This window comes from Muntiacus reevesi, chromosome 2, assembly GCF_963930625.1.
Source record: "Muntiacus reevesi chromosome 2, mMunRee1.1, whole genome shotgun sequence".
Lineage (NCBI taxonomy): Eukaryota > Metazoa > Chordata > Mammalia > Artiodactyla > Cervidae > Muntiacus > Muntiacus reevesi.
In genome coordinates, this window is record NC_089250.1 from 181,889,610 (window position 1) to 181,906,069 (window position 16,460).

The following is a 16,460-nucleotide window of genomic DNA, read 5'->3' on the forward strand; positions in this document are numbered from 1 at the left end:
AGAAACTAGCTTTGTGGATATGGATACCTTGACAAGTTTATTTTCTTGCCTACACTAAGGATGCAATTCTTGCAAAATCAAACAACAATCAGACAAGAAAGGATTTTCCACTTCAGAAAAATATTTTGGAGCCTCAGATCTCCAAGCCGAGTAAGAGGGTGGGAGCACGGACAGATGTACAAAGTTTTTCCGATGCGGTGCCCCTACTTCAGATTCTCCCCAAGCGCGGAGAGCCCCGCTGTCCTTCAGTCAAATCTATCGGTGGCAGAGGGCGGGGCTCCTTCGGGGTGAACGTCGCCGACGGCCGCGTCCGGCTGAGAGACCCTGGCCGACTCTCAGGAACAAAGAATCGCCGCCGGAGGTCCCCCGCCCCTCACTGAACTGCTTCCCCAGCAAGCTCCACGCTCCACTAAGAGCGGATGAAGACTTGGGCGGGACCCTAAAAGCTATAAAGGAGTTTCCGAGCGCCGAGCTTCAGCTCCTGGACCACCGTCCCCTCAGTCCTCGACCCACTCTGTAGCGGGAAATGCCGAGGAAGGAAGGAAGAATCCGCGTCGGAGTATCCCTTCCGGCGGAGCTGGCGTTCCACTCGTAGCTGGGATAAGCCATGTATCTGCCCACCAGGCCAGTCTTGGCTTCACCTTTACGCCCTTCACCGGCCAGAGGAGCACAGAAAAACTGAAAAACCGAAACAGAAGACAGTGCTGAAGTGTCTCCTCAGCCTGGGGGAATGGGTGTGGCTGCGCATGGGTCATCCTTGGGAATTCTGCCCATTCATTGGCCACCCGTCAGAAAGAAGGCGGGTAGAGTAGGAGAACTGCCTCCTGGGGAGTGTAGTGCTTAGTGTGTGCCTCGACGCGTGCGCTCTGTCGCTTCCCGGCGGGCCCCGCGCAAACTTCCGGCGCCCGGAGCAGGCGGCGGAAACTGGGATCGCCTGGGCGGCTGTGGGCGGTGTGTGTCTAGAGAGGGGCGGGACCGGCGACGCAGCCCGCCGGGCTCCTTAGGTTTAGTACGGGTCTCTGGGCGGCCCGGCCCGGCCCTGCCCGGCCTCCATAGGAGGCAGAGGCCGAAGGGGTCGGTGGAGGGGCCGCTTGGAGGTGCGGAGGGGAAAGCCTGGGGCGTCGCTTCTGCCGCCCGCCCCTCCGCCTCTCATCTCCGGGCAGGCAAGGCTCCTGGGACCCTGGCGGGGCTCCGGCCGGGTCCGCGCTCCCGACTGCCGAGTCCTGCTCAGCGACTCTGGTGAGTCCCTGGCTCTCTCCGAGCGGAGCCTCCTCCTCGGTCACCGGAGGATGAGCGTGGAGAGCGTACCTTTCAGGGGTGTTGTAAGCAGTAGGAGAATAAAGTAAAGGACGTGCTTCGCGTGTAGTATAAAAGAATTGGAAACGATATGAGTGCCTCACTCAGCTGGGGTGGGTACTCATTGAGAAACAAGTATATCCGTACTGCAGGATCTCCTGGAGTGGCTGATGAAGAAGCATTGTTAGGTAGAAAGGCAGATTACTAAATCGTGTTGCAGTAAGAACTGATTTATGTAAAAACACGCACAAAGCACTCCCCTCCCTCCCTCTCCCCCCATTTCTGTGGATACATTTCCAGTTATTGCCCCGGGAAATATTTGGGAGGTCAGCTGTCAGACTGTTAATGGGGGAGCAGCTGCATGTGGAAGGGAAGAATTTCTCTTTGATGTATTACTGTATTGTTTAAACCCCCCCTTTTATTACAATGGTTCATAATCACTTTTTTTCTTGAAACAAAAAGCAATTAAAGGGCTTCCCTGGTGGCTCAGTGGCGAAGAGTCCGCCTGTCAGTACAGGAGACGGGTTGGATCCCGGATCCAGGAAGATCCCACAGGCCCCAGAGCAATTAAGCCTGTGCGCCACAGCTCCTGAGCCCACGTGCCACAACCCGTGTAGCCCCTGTGCCCTAGAGCCTGTGCTGGGCAACAAGAGAAGCTAGTTCAATGAGAAGCCTGCTTAGGGCAACTAGAGAGTAGCCCCACCAATCTCCACGACTAGAGAAAAGCCGGCGCAGTCAAAAGTTAAATAAATAATTAAAAATACTTTTTTAAAAAGCAATTGTAAAAACCCAAAATACACACGTTTCAGGACTGTCGTGTAGAGTTGCAATAAGGTGTAAGTATCTGTCATGTTCATGTGTATCTATGGATAATGGATGGCTCCAGGTGGTGTCTGTCTTTTGGAATTAAGTTTTCAGATTGAGAAAGATAATACAGCACATATATTATATAACAATAACACTACCAGGAGAATCTGGGACAACACTCAGTAATCAAAACATTAGTTTAAAAAAATTTTTTTTTTTTTTTTTGGGAAGCACCACCAAGTTTGCAGAATCTTAGTTCCTCAACCAGCAATTGAACTCAAGTCCCTGGCAGTGAAAGCATCAAGTCTTAACCACTGAACCACCACAGAATTCCCAGTTAAAAGAATTTTTTTTTAATTGAAGAATAATTCACAGAAAATACATCAGAAGTTCAGCATGAGAGAAGGAAATGGCAACCCACTCCAATATTCTTGCCTGGAAAGGTCCATGGACAGAGGAGCCTGGCGGGCTGCAGTCCATGGGGTTACATGACTGAGCATGCGTGCATGAGGGTGGAGGGAGATGGGTTGGTAGCAATAAACTGGTAGAACGAAAAAAAAAGTTCAGCTTGATGAATTTTTATGAACTGAACAAATACATTAATATTTCTGCCATACAACATATGAACATTTACATTACCTGGGATAAAAGGAGATTATAAATATGCTCGTCTCACGTCAGTAGACCAGGTGGTAAAAACCTGGGAGTTTGGGATTTTGGAACTAAGGATAAGGGGCCATGGGCCTGTATAGGTAGGAGAGAGAGAGAAGCGTGAGCTAAACATCAGAGGAGTGCCTAGAAAAGGCTTCAGGGTCAGGCAGAATTGGAGCTAGAGCCCCTGGACGTCCTTCCAGGCTGGTGCTTGCTCATATTCCACCCCACCCCCACTTTCTTGATCTTTCCCCAGGAGTGCCCGTCCAGATGCCAGCTCCACTGGGGAACCCTCTGGGAGACTGAAGACCCAGGCTGAGGCTGACTGGCCCTGAGCCCTAGGCCAGGGCGATGGCAGCCCCCCCAGAGCCTCAGGACCAAGCCCCTGAGGAGGGAGAGGGGCTTCTGATCGTGAAGGTAGAAGATTCCTCCTGGGAGCAGGACCCTGCCCGGCTAGAGGACTGCGGGGACCCAGAGGTGTGCCGCCGGCGCTTTCGGCAGTTCTGCTACGGGGATGTGGGCGGGCCCCACGAGGCCTTCAGCCAGCTCTGGGAGCTCTGCTGCCGCTGGCTGCGGCCCGAGCTGCGCACCAAGGAGCAGATCCTGGAGCTGCTGGTGCTGGAGCAGTTCCTGAGCGTGCTGCCCGTGGGCGTCCAGGACTGGGTGTGCCAGCGGTGCCCAGGCAGTGGCGAGGAAGCTGTCGCTTTGGTGGAGGACCTGCAGAAGCAGCCAGTGAAAGCTTGGTCACAGGTGAGGGGTCCCGTCCCACATCCTGGGGGCACCTGGATGGCACGTGAAGTGAGGAGAGCTGGCTGTCTCCCTAGAGATGAGTCCTCGACGGGTCAGAGGCGGGGGTGGGGGAGGACACGGAGAGCCAAGGGAGTGTCCATGGGAACTTGTCATAATGTGTGGCCTTTCTGAAAGACACCGTCCAAGTGAATCTGGTTTCTTTTTGGTGACTTTGAAGGGTAGCAGTAGGCCCAGAGGGGGCATGTTCCAAGAAAGCAGCTTTTAGCTCCACAGGATCTGCAAACATTTATTTGTGTTCTTGGGAAGCATCTGGGGAGATGCTGATGTGTTGCCGGGGAGTGGGGTCCTGCCCTTGACAGGAAGGTCTCCCACCACGGCCCCTTGCTAAGTGGCTTTCTGATTCTGGCCTTTGGAGGCTGGTCCTTGCCTCGTGCTTGGTCGGGGACATAGCACTGCCTGGTCTGTCTTCTGGTCTTCCCGGGGGGCCCCATGCTGACCACCTTGCCCATCCCCAGCCTCCTGAGGAATGTGTCCTATGTCTCCTTCCCAGGGATTAAACTCTGTCTCCCCAGTCTGGTCTCGATGCTGATGAGCGTGTTGTGGTTCCTGCACAGGATATGCCCTCAGAGCGGGCGGAACCCGAGGCTGCAATCCAGGGGTCCCAGGCCCAGGGGCCTCCCCGGAGGGCGGGGACACGAAGCCGGCCACCTGTACCCTGGGAGCCGCACAGCCGTGGTGGTGAGTAAGCTTGAAGGTGGCAGAATGGCGTTGCCCTAAGGGAGCAGGTAGGGTGTTTCTGTTCCAGGAAGGCAAGGGGTGTGTGTGTGTGTGTGTGTGTGTGTGTGTGTGTGTGTGTGGTGTATGTGTGTGCAAGTCATGTGTGGTGTGTGTGCAAGGCGTGTGTGCAAGGCATGTGTGTGCATGCAAGGCATTTGTGTATGGTGTGTGTGTGTGCAAGGCGTGTGTGTGGTGTATTGTGTATATGTGTGTGTGGTGTGTGTGTGTGTGGTGTGTGTGTGTGTGGCATGTGTCATGTGTGTGTGTCTGTGTAGTGTGTGCATAGCATGTGTGTGTGTGGCGTGGGTGTCTCTGTGTGTGTGGAGTGGGTGTCTGTGTGTGTGGCATGGGTGTGTGTGTGGTATGTGTCTGTGGCGTGTGTGTGTGGTGTATGTGTTTATCTGTGTGTGATGTGGGTGTGTGTGGCGTGGGTGTCTGTGTGTGTGTGTGTGGTGTGGGTGTCTGTGTGTGTGTGTGAGAAGGACAGCATGTGAGAGCGCTTGCTGCCGGCCTAGGCTGGGCTCTCTGAGGCTCCCTTCTTCCCCGCAGCCCAGCTTCCAACTCTTAAACAGGGGAGCACCAGAGAGACGACAGATACCTGCTTTGCCTCTGGGGTGAGTTACCCGTCCCTTTGTCCCTCTGACGCTGATGAGTCCCTGAAATGGGTCTCTCCTTCTCACCAAGGCCTCCTCCATCCCTCCTTTTCCTGCCAGGACCCATCCTGTTCCCATCCCAGCGCCCTTCCTGTCTCCACCCATACCTGCCTGGGGAGTCCTGAGCAAGGCAACTCTGAGTTGGGCTTCCTCACCTCATTCTAGGGACCTGTGACATTTGGAGACATTCCCTTTTATTTCTCCCGAGAAGAATGGGGGTCCCTGGACCCTGCCCAGAGGGATCTCTTCTGGGACATAAAAAGGGAGAACTCTCGGAACGTTGCCCTGGGTAAGCATTGGGCACAGCAGGGGCACGGGTGGGATCCCAGGCATAGATTGTTTAGGCCTGTAGTTTCTAAGTGGAAGGTGAGGTAGATCAGTCAGGTCTGTAGTTAGTAAATACCTCTGCTGCGGAAGCCTGGCAAACCCCTTGGGTGCTCCAAAGGGCTTCTCTGCCGTCATTTTCTCATGTCCCCGTTGCACGGAGGCTGGTCTGCTGGAGCGCAGGGCTGTCAGCCTGAGCGCCCAGGTGCTAGCCCGGAGCCCCGTTCCCGCTCCCCTCCGCTGTGGCCCCGGAACCGCGTGGCACTTAAGAGGTTGCCTACTACCCGCTTGCAGGTTTGGGGCGCAGGAGCCACAGTGAGAGGTCCCAGCTGGAGGAGGTGGTGACGGCGCTCCCGGACCAGGCTGCTGGCGACGAGACCACATCCTGGAGGCCAGAAGAGGCCGAGGCCTGGGAGGGTGGAGCCCGGCCCGGGGCGCCCCGGGGGCGGGGGTCAGGGGCGCGGCGGGGCCGGCCGCCCACGCGCCGGCGGCAGCTCCGGGACCTGGCGGCCGAGAAGCCACACAGCTGCGGCCAGTGCGGCAAGCGCTTCCGCTGGGGCTCCGACCTGGCGCGCCACCAGCGCACGCACACCGGCGAGAAGCCGCACAAGTGCCAGGAGTGCGACAAGAGTTTCCGCAGCTCCTCAGACCTGGCGCGCCACCAGGGAGTGCACACCGGCCAGAAGCCCTTCTCCTGCGCCCAGTGTGGCAAGAGCTTCAGCCGCAGCGCCTACCTGGCTGACCACCAGCGCATCCACACGGGCGAGAAGCCCTTTGGCTGCAGTGACTGTGGCAAGAGCTTTTCACTGCGCTCCTACCTGCTGGACCACCGGCGCGTGCACACGGGCGAGCGGCCCTTCGGCTGCGGCGAGTGCGACAAGAGCTTCAAGCAGCGCGCCCACCTCATCGCCCACCAGAGCCTGCACGCCAAGATGGCCCAGCCTGTGGGCTGAGGGCGGGAGCGGCACCCTCCCATCCGAATCCACCATCTCAGCGGCGGGCTCCCCACTCACAGAACCCGCCGGCCCTGCCCTCCTGGGACCCTGGCTGACGCCCAGGGCATGCAGTCCCCTGTGACCTCGCTGCCAGACTTCTAATGCTCTGAGGTTTTTCTTGCCCCTGGTTTTCTGGAGCCCCAGCACATTGCAGGCGGGTGGGCTGAGAACAGGGGAGAGGGAAGTCTGAGGACTCAGGCAGGGCCTGGAGCCCCATTGCAGAGCCCCCCTCAGCCCTGCTTGGCCCCGTGGCTCTCTGTTCCCAGCCTCTGGGCTGGGTCCGTGGGCCAGGCCTTCGGTCCTGCCATCCTGTGCCTTCCGGTGGGAGGGAGGCTAAGCCTCAGGGTGCTGCTGGGGTCCGGCGAGGGATCAGCCCACACCTGTGATGTGGATCCTGGGCTCCACCCCTTTCCATCGCCAGGCTCTGGCCTGTCCCAGCAGCCCAGAAGCTGCCCGCCTCTGCTCTCAGCCAACCTGCCTCCGGCTGAGTTCCCGAGAGTCACCCTCCACCAGCTGGGGAGAGTGGTGTGGGCTCTAGGGACAGAGGCCCACTGTGCAGACTAAGAACAGGGCTGGCTGAGGCCCGCTGCCCTGCTGCCCTCTGCTCCCCTAGCGTCTCGAGGTTTACGGTACTTCACGCTGCTCTGTCCACACGTTGTTGTTGACTCCTGAGGCGCTGCAGTCCCTGCAGAAGGGCATTCACAGGGACTGACCACAGGCCCTCCCAAGGAGCTGGCCTGGCTGGCCTTAGAAGGGCAGCAGAAAGGTGAGAATAAACATGAAAACTTTCTCCAAGCTGCTCTTGTTCTTTAGGTGGCCGCTGGGAGTGGGGGGGTTGGCGGGGCCTGGGCCTCCTGACCTGGTGGTCCTGGTAGCCCGTGGTGCTGGACAGTCATCGGGTGGGGCCACCGTCTCAGCTTCCGGGCGGCCTGGGCCCCAAGGGCTGCGGTGAGCCTCAGGGGCATCCCCGTGTCAGCCAGTGCTTGCCCCGTCTGAGGACAGCTCGGTGGTACAGCTGGCACACTCCTCCTTACCCCACAGGAGAGTGGGCGGCTAACTGGGAGCTAGGGTTTTCACCGGGGCCCTCCCTCTGTCCCTTGATGAAATCAAACCCCATGACTAGTCAGGGCAGGGGCTTGTGCTGCCCACGGGGGCCCCGGAGCTCTCAGCTGGACCCTGTGCTCAGACCCCTAGGGAGGTAGTGCTGCTGAGATGGAGCGGGCCCCATGCATCCTTTCACATCTGACCCTCCCCTGCCTGGCCCGGGCCTGGGCCCCTATGGAGCTGGTGGGTGTGTGCTAAGATCACCTACCCCGCCAAGGCCTTTGCAGTTCAGCAGGTGGTGGCCTCGGGGCCACCTGCGAGACTGGGGGTGAGCTGAGGCAAGATGTGTTGTCCCCCAGTCTGTGCGCCTGCCTCTCTGGCCCCCATGTAACCCAGGCTTCATCCCGAGGTTGCTGGACGAACCCCATTTCCCTGATGAAGCCACAGGGCTCTCCCTGGAGAGCAGGGTTCAGCCAGGGGTTCCTGTCTCTGGGGCGGTGCCCTTCGCTGCTCCCCATGCCCCCAGACTGGCAGTTGCTGTGTGGGCAGGCTCCCATACGTGCCCTGAATGAGTGAGTAGGGGTGGGGGGTGGCGGGGGCAGGGAATGAATTTTTTCAGTGCTGGAGGCGGCTCAGAAGGGAGACACCAGAGTGTAACGAGATCAGATAGCAGGTGGGCCAGAAGCTAAGAATAGACTGGGCACAGCCTCCTGGCGCAGGTGGGGGTGTGTTAGTGCCAGGCAGGAAGTAGCCCATGGGATCCAGGGAACAGCAGGGCCTGGGGTGTCCAGGACCCAGGGTTCCAGGGCAGGGGTCAGAGTCCAGCTCCGCTCATAAACAAAGCTGATGGGATAAGACTCGGAGAGAGGCCAGGCCTTGGGACCCAGAGCATTGGCACTGGAGCTGTTTGAAGGAAGCCCCCACGTCACCCCCATGGCTTTCTTGGTGGCTGGGATGCTGCAGGTTGCCTCGCAGGTGGCTGATGCTCGGGAGAGCCTGGGAAGAAAGGTAGGCGCTGGCTGGCCTAGCCCATTGCTGGCTCCCAGTTGAACCCCACCCCGGCCCAATTCTGGCCTTGCCTTCCCAGGGTAAGTACAGCGTGAAGGGCCCAAGGGTGGCCCTGGCCCTCTGCAGCCCTGAGGTGTCAGCCTCTACGGTCGCTCTCCTGGAGGGCGTATTCCAGACCCTGGGCTTTGAGAGCTGCCAGAGGCAGGAGTCCTCCATCCAGGTGAGCCCTCCCCTGCCCCCCGCCCCCGACCTCTGCCCTCAGCCCCGCCTGGGGCCTCCCTGCACTCAGGCTGGCACTCACTTCTGCCCCAGGGCTTCCGTGGGGAGCTGACGAGGTTCCGGGAGCAGCTGGATGCCCGCGGGGGCCCGGTGGGCTGTGCTTTTGTGGCCTTGGTGGCCCCCCGCCGGCAGCTGAGGCAGTCGCAGCAGCTGGTCCGGGAGCTGAGCCGCTGCAAGGCCCTGTGGGGCCGCCCCAAGGTCTTCCTGCTGCTCTCCAGTGCTCCCGGGGGTGAGCGGGCCGGCCGGGGCCCCCGATGGGGGCCGGACAGAGTGGGGGTGGGGGTGGGCAAGAGGGCCGAGACCTTCCCTCCAGGCCCGTGTGCTGCTGCTTCTCCACCCAGCTGTCCCCGAGCCTGGGGCCTTCCTCGCCAGCCTGGGCGAGCTCTGCGGCCGCCATCCTCACTGGTCACTGCTGCAGCTGCTAACAGAGGTGAAGGCCCAGGAGGGGCGTCCCAGGAGGGGGGACGACGGCGCCGATGTGTTCTCTAGGGGGCCAGAGAAACCACCCAGAGGGAGGGCCACCAGGAAGTGGGGAGGCCGTGACCCTGTCCCAGGTCCGGTCTCATCCCCACCTGAACCCATTACCCCCCATTCATGCCACAATAATGCTTGTTGTCTACACACAGCCTCTAAGCCTCGCCTCCCACCTCCTCCCATCCCTGTCCTAACCCACTGAGGGCACCCCAGGTTTTCCAGCATCAGCTCTGCTCCGTGCCTGTGCCCAGGCTGCTCCCTCTGCTTGGAGTCCCGCCCCCACCCGCCCCTGGTCATCCCAGCCTGGCACAGACCCTCCATGCATCGGCTGTGCCCCTCATCACCCAAGGGCGGATGCTTGAATTCCCATCCACCCCTGTTCACGCTCACCCGGCTGTGACGGTCCCATCAGACCTGTGGGTCCCTGGGGATCAGGTCTGGTCTTGAGGCCCGAAGTTCTCACTGGGCAGCAGGTGGTCATTGGCTGACCCCAGAGGTGAGGGTGGGCCCCAGCTCTGCTCCACAGTTCTCCCTAGGTGGTGCCCACCCCATGGGCCTTCCCGGGCGGGCCCTGACCCGCTCTGGGAGCACCCGGCCTCTGTGCTGGGCTGGGGGGCAGAGTGGCTAATGGCTCAGCCACTGTCTCCCTGTGGCCACCAACGTTCTGGAATTCTGTGACCCTGAACTTGACTAGGACCTCCCTCGAGGCTTCCCTTTCTTTTGTGTCTCCTCCTCCCTCCATTCTGGCAGGGGATCCCAAAGAGCCTGGCCAAGCTGTGCCCTGGAGCCAGGGCGCCCCCATAGCCCACCCCCACAGAGTGGCCGCCTGAAGAGTTCTCTGCCCCTAGGTCTTCTCCAGGACAGCTCAAGAGTCTGCAGGGGCTGCCTACTGCCCGGTGCTTCGGAGCTCCTTGCGGGGGGCACTGTGCCTAGGGAATGAGGAGCCCTGGGGGCCTGAGGTGAGGGGACAGGACGGGGGTCCAACCACATGGCAGCAGTTTTGAGTGGGATGGAGGTGTGGGGAGACCCGGGCGGGGACAAGGAGCCGGGAGGTCCTCCGACTGCGTTGAACCCACTTAGTTAGTCCTGTCTGCAGCCAGAGCCCGGCCCCAGCATTCAGTATGACCTGTCCGGGGCCAGGGCTGCCCTCCTGCTGGCTGTGACTCAGGGCCGGCCGGGGGCCCAGCATGATGTGGAGGCACTGGGGGGCCTGTGCCAGGCCCTGGGCTTCGAGACTGCTCTGCGGACAGACCCTGCAGGCCAGGTGAGAGGAGCCCAGACCCACTGGAGGAAGGGTGCCCCCACGGGGCCCTGGGGACTCTCTCCTGGGCCTCATACCAACCGTGGGCAGGAAACGCACCCTCATCCTCCCTGTTGTATGCATGCATCTGTGCAAACCCCCTTCCCTAGCCCCTGGAAGCCCAGTCTCGGGCCCCTGCCACCTCCCACGCTGGCCCCTGCTCAAGGCTCTAGCTGGACCCTCAGCCTTTTCCTGGAAGGATCTCTGGTTCCTTCCCAGACAGCTGTCAGCTCACTGCTCTCCCCTCACGGCTCTTAACTTTTTGGTGCAACTTCTCCGTGGCGATCCGAGAACCAGCTGCAAGAAGCTGGACCCACATCTCCTCCAATGAATCCGTGATAGGCTTTGCAGCAGGGGGGTTGGTTAGAAAAAGGTCTTGCCCCCTCCCGGGCTGAGGCTGGCAGGAGGTGGGAGGTGGGAGGTATTGTGGGCTGAGGACTACAGAAACCACCCAGAGGCGGGGAGCCAGGTTCCAGGGAGGCTGTGACACTGGCTCAGGCCCAATCTCATCCCGTCCCCAGGCTTTCCAGGAGGAGATGGCCCAGTTCCGGAAGTGGCTGGACGCCCACAGGGGCCCCGTGAGCTGTGCCCTTGTGGCCCTCATGGCCCACGGGGGCCCTCAGGGGCAGCTTCTGGGAGCTGACGGGCAAGAGGGGCATCTGGAGGCACTTGTGCAGGAGCTGAGCTACTGTGGGGCACTACAGGGCCGCCCCAAGATCTTCCTGCTTCAGGCTTGCCGTGGGGGTGAGCAGGCCCCCGGCCCACCCTGGAGGCCCGCCTCCTGCTGCCCTACCTCTCCTCATCCCGCGCTCAGCCTCTCAGGACTTGCTGTTCACCTCCTCCAGAAAGCCTGAGCACTGCCCTCCTCCTGCCCGCCTCCCAGCCTCTCCTAGAGGTCATGTCCGTGAACCTGAGCCTTCACCCTCAACACGTGTCAGTCAGTGCTCTGAGTGTTTCCGGCCTGGCAGGTCGGCCCAGAAGCTCTGGGGGTTGGGGGCTAGGGCCCTGAAAGCATCCCAGGGTGTCTTCAGAGTGAAAGGACCTGACTGTCCCCTCCGTCCCCAGGGCACAGGGATGCGGGAGTGGGACCTGCAGCTCTCCCCTGGTTCAGACGCTGGCCGCGGGCACCTCCAGCCACCCCCTCCCAGGCCGATGTCCTCCGTGTCTGTGCTGATGTGCAAGGTGGGTCTGCCTACCTGAGGGCTTGGGTAGGGCTGGTGGGGAAGCTGCCAGGAGGGCATTTCCGGGGCTCTGAGCTGGGATCCTGCTGCCAGCTCCCTCCTCTCTTTGCCAAGAGGACAGGAAGGGAAACCTGCTAAAGGGTAAGGACCTTTGAAAATTGAGAGTTTTTCCCCCTACTTGAGCTCGAAACAGCCCTGAAGACAGGAAGGGAAAATAGCTCTTCTCAGGTCACACAGCTGGTAAGTGGCAGGGCTGAGATTTGAAACCGGATCTGTCTTTCCTGCCCTGCACTCTTTTTTTTTTTTTTTCTGCCCTGCACTCTTTCTACTGCCTTGTGTGCCCTTGAGCCAGACTTGAGGGGGCCCTTGGGGCAGTTGGAGTCCCAGGATGCTGGGTAAAAGGCGTTGCTCCCTCTTGCAGGCAACTCCAGGGGCCCCACTCCAGGGAGCCCTAACCAAGCAGATGTGCTGATGGTCTATGCAGCCACTGAAGGTAAGGTCATCACGAAACCCAGTTACACAGAGCCCAACCTCCTGGCTAGAGATCTGAAGTGGCGTTAGGGACATCTGGGGCTTGGCTGTTGGGGTGCAGCCCCATTGCAGTTAAGCCATCTTCCTTCCATATTTATTATTTGTGACAATAGTAACATGGAGCACACAAACCGAGGGCTGGCTCTGCTAGGCACTCGACTTGACTCCTCTCCTCTAGGTTGTAAGGTCCATGAGGGCAGGACAGTTCTGTTTGCCTCAGGGCCTGGCACATAGTGGGTTCACAGTGAATGTTTGTTCCACATTGAATCCATGGTATATCCACTCCACAAACATTGAGCAACAACTTGATCCAGAAGCAAAAAGGTGCTGCTCCCTACCCCAAGCCCTGGGGTCCTGTGTACTTGCCCCCACTTCCACTGACAATAGGCCACTGGGGACTGGAAGGCAACTGGGAGGGGACCAATTGTGACCTTCTGGCCCTGGTCCCCTGACCTAGGCTGTGTAGCCTATCGGGATGAGAAGGGCTCAGACTTTATCCAGACGCTGGTGGAGGTCCTCAGAGCCGACCCCAAGGCAGACCTCCTGGAGCTGATGACTGAGGTGAGTTTCAGGGTAGGGAGGGTAGCCTGGGGAGAGGGGCTGGATTCAACCTTCTTCTCAACTCCAGTGTTCTGATCACCTCCTATCATCCTTTTGCTGAGCGAGGAATTCCTTTGCCCTCAGAAACATGAGACGTTGAACACAGAACACCTGACACCAGACAGAGACACGGCCAGCAGTTATTAGCCACATATGCTCACAGCTGGGGGCAAGGACACCTCAGGCCATGCAGGCCACTCGGGGTTGCCTTGGGGAGCAGAGAGAAGCAGCAGGGGCTGTAGACTCAGGCCTTGTAGACACAGGACGTGGGGTACTTGTTGCAGTAATTTCACAGGTTGGCAGGGAACTGAAGCCCTTCAGGATGATAGCAGGGGTGGAGTGTATCTAGTCTGGTTGGTGGGGGAACTAGCCGCGAGGGGGGCCTTCCCTGATGGGTGGGGGGCACTTCTGACAAGAGCAGGGGAAACCGCGGGGGCCTGTGAGCCCCAAAGATGTCAAGGCAGCACTTGAAATTTCAGGCCTCGCAATACACTGGGTGCCAGGCTGGGCGCGGGCGTGGGGAACCTGGCCGTCCCAGGCACAGGCTGAGTGTGGTCCACACAGGTCAATCGGCAGGTGTGTGAGCTGGACGTGCTGGGTCCGGACTGTGATGAGCGCCGCAAGGCCTGTCTGGAGATCCGCAGCTCCCTGAGGCGCCGGCTCTGCCTGCAGATCTGACCGCCCCCGCGGCCACCCAGGGGTGCTGACAGTGGGGGGCCGCACACCAGCACCACCAGTAACCCCGTCCATCCCTCGGTTTCCTCTCCCAAAAACGGCGCGATAGCACAGGAAACTCGGCTGGCATGAAATAAACGTGGTGATCGCTGGACACGTGAATAGCGCTCGCATGCAGGGAACTAGGACAATAAGCGAGATGATGTATGGAGCGCCGGGCACTTCGGAGGCCGGGCCCATCGAGGGAAGAAGGGGCGGACTAAGAAACCCTCACGTGGGCTAGGAGGCGCTGGATGACCTGGGAAGGAGCAGCCCAGGGTCCACAGCACTCTCCCAGCACTCCCACCCCACCCGCACCGCACGCTGGGGCCGCGGACGGGGTCGGATGGCAGGTTTAGTGGTGCTGCGATAGGGGAAGCAAAGGGGCTGCGGGAGCAGCGGGCAGCCCCGCCCCAGCGTGGGCCTGGGGCTCGTGGGAGAAGAGATCAGGAGTTCTCGGGACAGGAGGGGCTTGGGCAGCTTCACCCGGGCTCGAACTCTGAGTTGCACGGCCACCTCAGCGGCGCTCAGTTGCGCTGCTCAGCTGCAGGCTCAGAGCCCTGCTCTCCAGGAGTCCCGGGGGCGGAGCGACAGACCAGTGTGCACATGCACACTCGGGAGCGGCACTGCGCAGGCGCTTGCAAAAGGTTTAAGAGAAAAGCTGAGAGAACGTTCTGCGCAAGGCCGCGTGGCCTAATGGATAAGGCGTCTGATTCCGGATCAGAAGATTGAGGGTTCGAGTCCCTTCGTGGTCGTTGCAGGGTTTAGTTTTCTTCTTTAGATTTAAAATTTTCCTTGTCTCCCAACTGCTCATTACGCAAGCCTAGGACCCTCTGGCTGTCAGCCACACTCCCTCCTGCCCTTCAGATGCATCTCTGATGCTAAGGGGCTCAGGACCCAGGGTGAACCCTTGGGCACTGTGGGGAGACCTACGCTGATCAAACCGGGGCGGACTGCTGACCCTGGAACCCCGACCAGGAGTCCCAGGAGCCCAGGGGCGACTGGCTGCATGAATATAGTTCAGATGACTAGAACTGCGACAGATGAGGGGTTGGACTTCTGTGGGGTGGCCCACCCTCAACGGGTCAGGGGCATTTAAAAATATAAAAGAAAGAAAGAAAGAAAAATACAAAAGAGTATTGTGATGAAAAAGTTTTGGAAATAGATAGTAATGATGATGGTTGCGCAATACTGTAAATATAACTGATGCCACTAAAATGTACACTAAAAATGGTCAAAATGGCAAATTTAATGTTATGCATATATTTAAACACTAAAAAATGTTTTAAAATTAAATAGATTATTTCGATTTCTTGCAGTGAACATACCCTTAAATGATTAGTGTGAATGTATATTTAAAATTTAAATGTAAAGAATATGCCCAGGATTGAGCCATCATTTTACCCAGAAAAAATGACTGTCCCTGCGGAACCAAGTTCTCGCCAAGGAATTTCTGGCTAAGTGGAATGACCAAGGCGATGGGACCTTCTCCCCCCAGGGAAGACCCTGGGGGAATGGCAGCTGAGCCTGTACCCCAATGGAGGGCGCAGTAATCTTGAGGTCATGGGGAGTGTCACTTCTCCTTTTTCAGTTTCGTGATGTGTCAGTGGTTTGCTAAGGACTCATAAACAAAAGAGAAGTTTCACTAAGATAAACATTTTAATTATTTCCCCCACTTTTACTGAGACGTAATTGACGTACAGCCCTGTATAAGTTTAAGGTGTACAACATAATGATTCAATTTACATACATCACAATCATTATCACAATCATGGTTTAGTGACTATTCATCATCCTTGTGATGAGAATTGGGGATTTACTCTCTTAACTCTAAAGATGAGCTGTTCTAACATAGCAGTGTTGTCTTTAGTATGTTGTATATTGCGTCTCTGGTACTTCTTTTTGCTGGAAGTTTGTACCTTTTGACTACCTTCATCTAATTCAGCTCGCGCCTCCCCCGACCCCACTTCTGGTAACCACAATGTCAAATATCTTCAAGAGGGGAAAGAATACCCATCTTCTAATAAGAGAGTAAACGCCGGGCTCTCTGATATTACAGTTCCACACTCTACACACTGAGCTAGCTGGGCATATACAGAGCCATCACGGAGGGTCCTTAGGACCAAGACCTAAGGCCACTGGGCTCTGCTAAAAACCGCCTAGACTTGGGACTAGGAAATACTCTCGATCTAAGAGGCAGCGTGGGGAGGAGGATGAAGGTCATGACCGACGCTTTTCCCAAGCTCCCGGCTGTTCCCTCTCTCCTCTTCAAGCCCACATTTTGCCTTAGCGAACTCCTTCTTGATGCTAGTTTTCACGGGACGTAGATTCTCCTAAAAGAAGCGGGGGAAGAGCTCGTCCGGGATTTGATGCCTAGACTTTCTGCACCCTAACCGAGGATAGTATCCCAGTCAAGACAGCGGAGCTAACTGCTACCCTAGTACTTTGAGCAGCTTCCTTCGCGCATGCGCGGTCTCCCCGGGGTCCCGCGATGCTCGGGGGCGGGCGGGATCTGAGCGGATGCACCGGTCTCATACGGTTGTCAGGAGGACCAAAATCAGGCCAAACTGGAGCGGGGATGCTGTACGGAACCGCGGGGAGGTACCAGAGAGACTGGTCTAAGACTGTCGAACAAAGCCTTTCGTCAGCCCCGGTGGCCTAATGGATAAGGCATTGGCCTCCTAAGCCAGGGATTGTGGGTTCGAGTCCCACCCGGGGTAGAAGAGGTTGTATTTTAAACCCCCCTAGAGAAGGGGGGAAAGTTAAAAGAAGCCAGCTGTCTACTTACCCGAATCGGAAATTAAGCGCCCCCCGGGGGGCAACCCAACCAGCCGTCACCTTGAACTGAAGTCCAGCAAGGTTTAATTTTCCCATAAAGACATGCACGTTGTCAGATGTCAGAGGGCTTGCATTCTTTATGTTGTTTTAGCAACCATCCATTCTACTTGATATAGAAATATTCATTTTTCTAAATATATTAATTGTATTGTGGTTACTTACATTTTTTTAAAGTCTTTATTTTTTATAAACCTAGCCAGTTATTTAGAGATTAAATTATGTGACAGCCAATGTGCTT

The 16,460-nt window shown here is 58.0% G+C and overlaps 2 protein-coding genes and 2 non-coding genes across 8 annotated transcripts; all 4 read left to right on the top strand.

Moving 5' to 3' along the window:
* Nucleotides 1–435: 435 nt before the first annotated feature.
* ZNF213 (zinc finger protein 213) lies at nucleotides 436–7,048 on the top strand. The gene is made up of 6 exons (XM_065924182.1): nucleotides 436–1,239; nucleotides 3,011–3,504; nucleotides 4,119–4,242; nucleotides 4,831–4,895; nucleotides 5,100–5,223; nucleotides 5,553–7,048. Exons 2-6 carry the CDS (start codon nucleotides 3,106–3,108, stop codon nucleotides 6,209–6,211), a joined length of 1,371 nt encoding a protein of 456 aa, XP_065780254.1. The 5' UTR covers nucleotides 436–1,239; nucleotides 3,011–3,105; the 3' UTR covers nucleotides 6,212–7,048.
* A 989-nt stretch (nucleotides 7,049–8,037) lies between these two features.
* Nucleotides 8,038–14,693, top strand: LOC136160467 (caspase-14-like). Of its 5 annotated transcripts, XM_065924177.1 has the most exons (12): nucleotides 8,038–8,305; nucleotides 8,385–8,525; nucleotides 8,618–8,813; nucleotides 8,926–9,014; nucleotides 9,907–10,017; nucleotides 10,155–10,322; nucleotides 10,880–11,102; nucleotides 11,204–11,326; nucleotides 11,424–11,540; nucleotides 11,961–12,032; nucleotides 12,528–12,631; nucleotides 13,235–14,693. In XM_065924177.1, the coding sequence occupies exons 1-12, from the start codon at nucleotides 8,231–8,233 to the stop codon at nucleotides 13,346–13,348; spliced, it is 1,533 nt and encodes a 510-aa protein (XP_065780249.1). In that variant the 5' UTR covers nucleotides 8,038–8,230; the 3' UTR covers nucleotides 13,349–14,693. The 5 variants fall into 5 exon arrangements, with proteins under 5 accessions (XP_065780249.1, XP_065780252.1, XP_065780250.1 ...); XM_065924180.1 differs by lacking the exon at nucleotides 12,528–12,631; XM_065924178.1 differs by lacking the exon at nucleotides 11,204–11,326.
* TRNAR-CCG (transfer RNA arginine (anticodon CCG)) lies at nucleotides 14,067–14,139 on the top strand. The gene has a single exon. It is a non-coding gene; the product is annotated as a tRNA-Arg (tRNA).
* Nucleotides 14,694–16,031: 1,338 nt separating the features above from the next.
* Nucleotides 16,032–16,104, top strand: TRNAR-CCU (transfer RNA arginine (anticodon CCU)). The gene has a single exon. It is a non-coding gene; the product is annotated as a tRNA-Arg (tRNA).
* Nucleotides 16,105–16,460: the final 356 nt, after the last annotated feature.

Bases quoted from the DNA above. Each gene is read 5' to 3' on its own strand.
- ZNF213 (XM_065924182.1), top strand. From the start codon at position 3,106: ATGGCAGCCCCCCCAGAGCCTCAGGACCAAGCCCCTGAGGAGGGAGAG. The intron at 4,896-5,099 runs GTGAGTTACCCG...ACCTCATTCTAG, and splicing joins ATACCTGCTTTGCCTCTGGG to GGACCTGTGACATTTGGAGA. The intron at 5,224-5,552 runs GTAAGCATTGGG...ACCCGCTTGCAG, and splicing joins CTCTCGGAACGTTGCCCTGG to GTTTGGGGCGCAGGAGCCAC.
- LOC136160467 (XM_065924177.1), top strand. From the start codon at position 8,231: ATGGCTTTCTTGGTGGCTGGGATGCTGCAGGTTGCCTCGCAGGTGGCT. The intron at 9,015-9,906 runs GTGAAGGCCCAG...CTCTGCCCCTAG, and splicing joins TGCTGCAGCTGCTAACAGAG to GTCTTCTCCAGGACAGCTCA. The intron at 12,632-13,234 runs GTGAGTTTCAGG...TGGTCCACACAG, and splicing joins TCCTGGAGCTGATGACTGAG to GTCAATCGGCAGGTGTGTGA.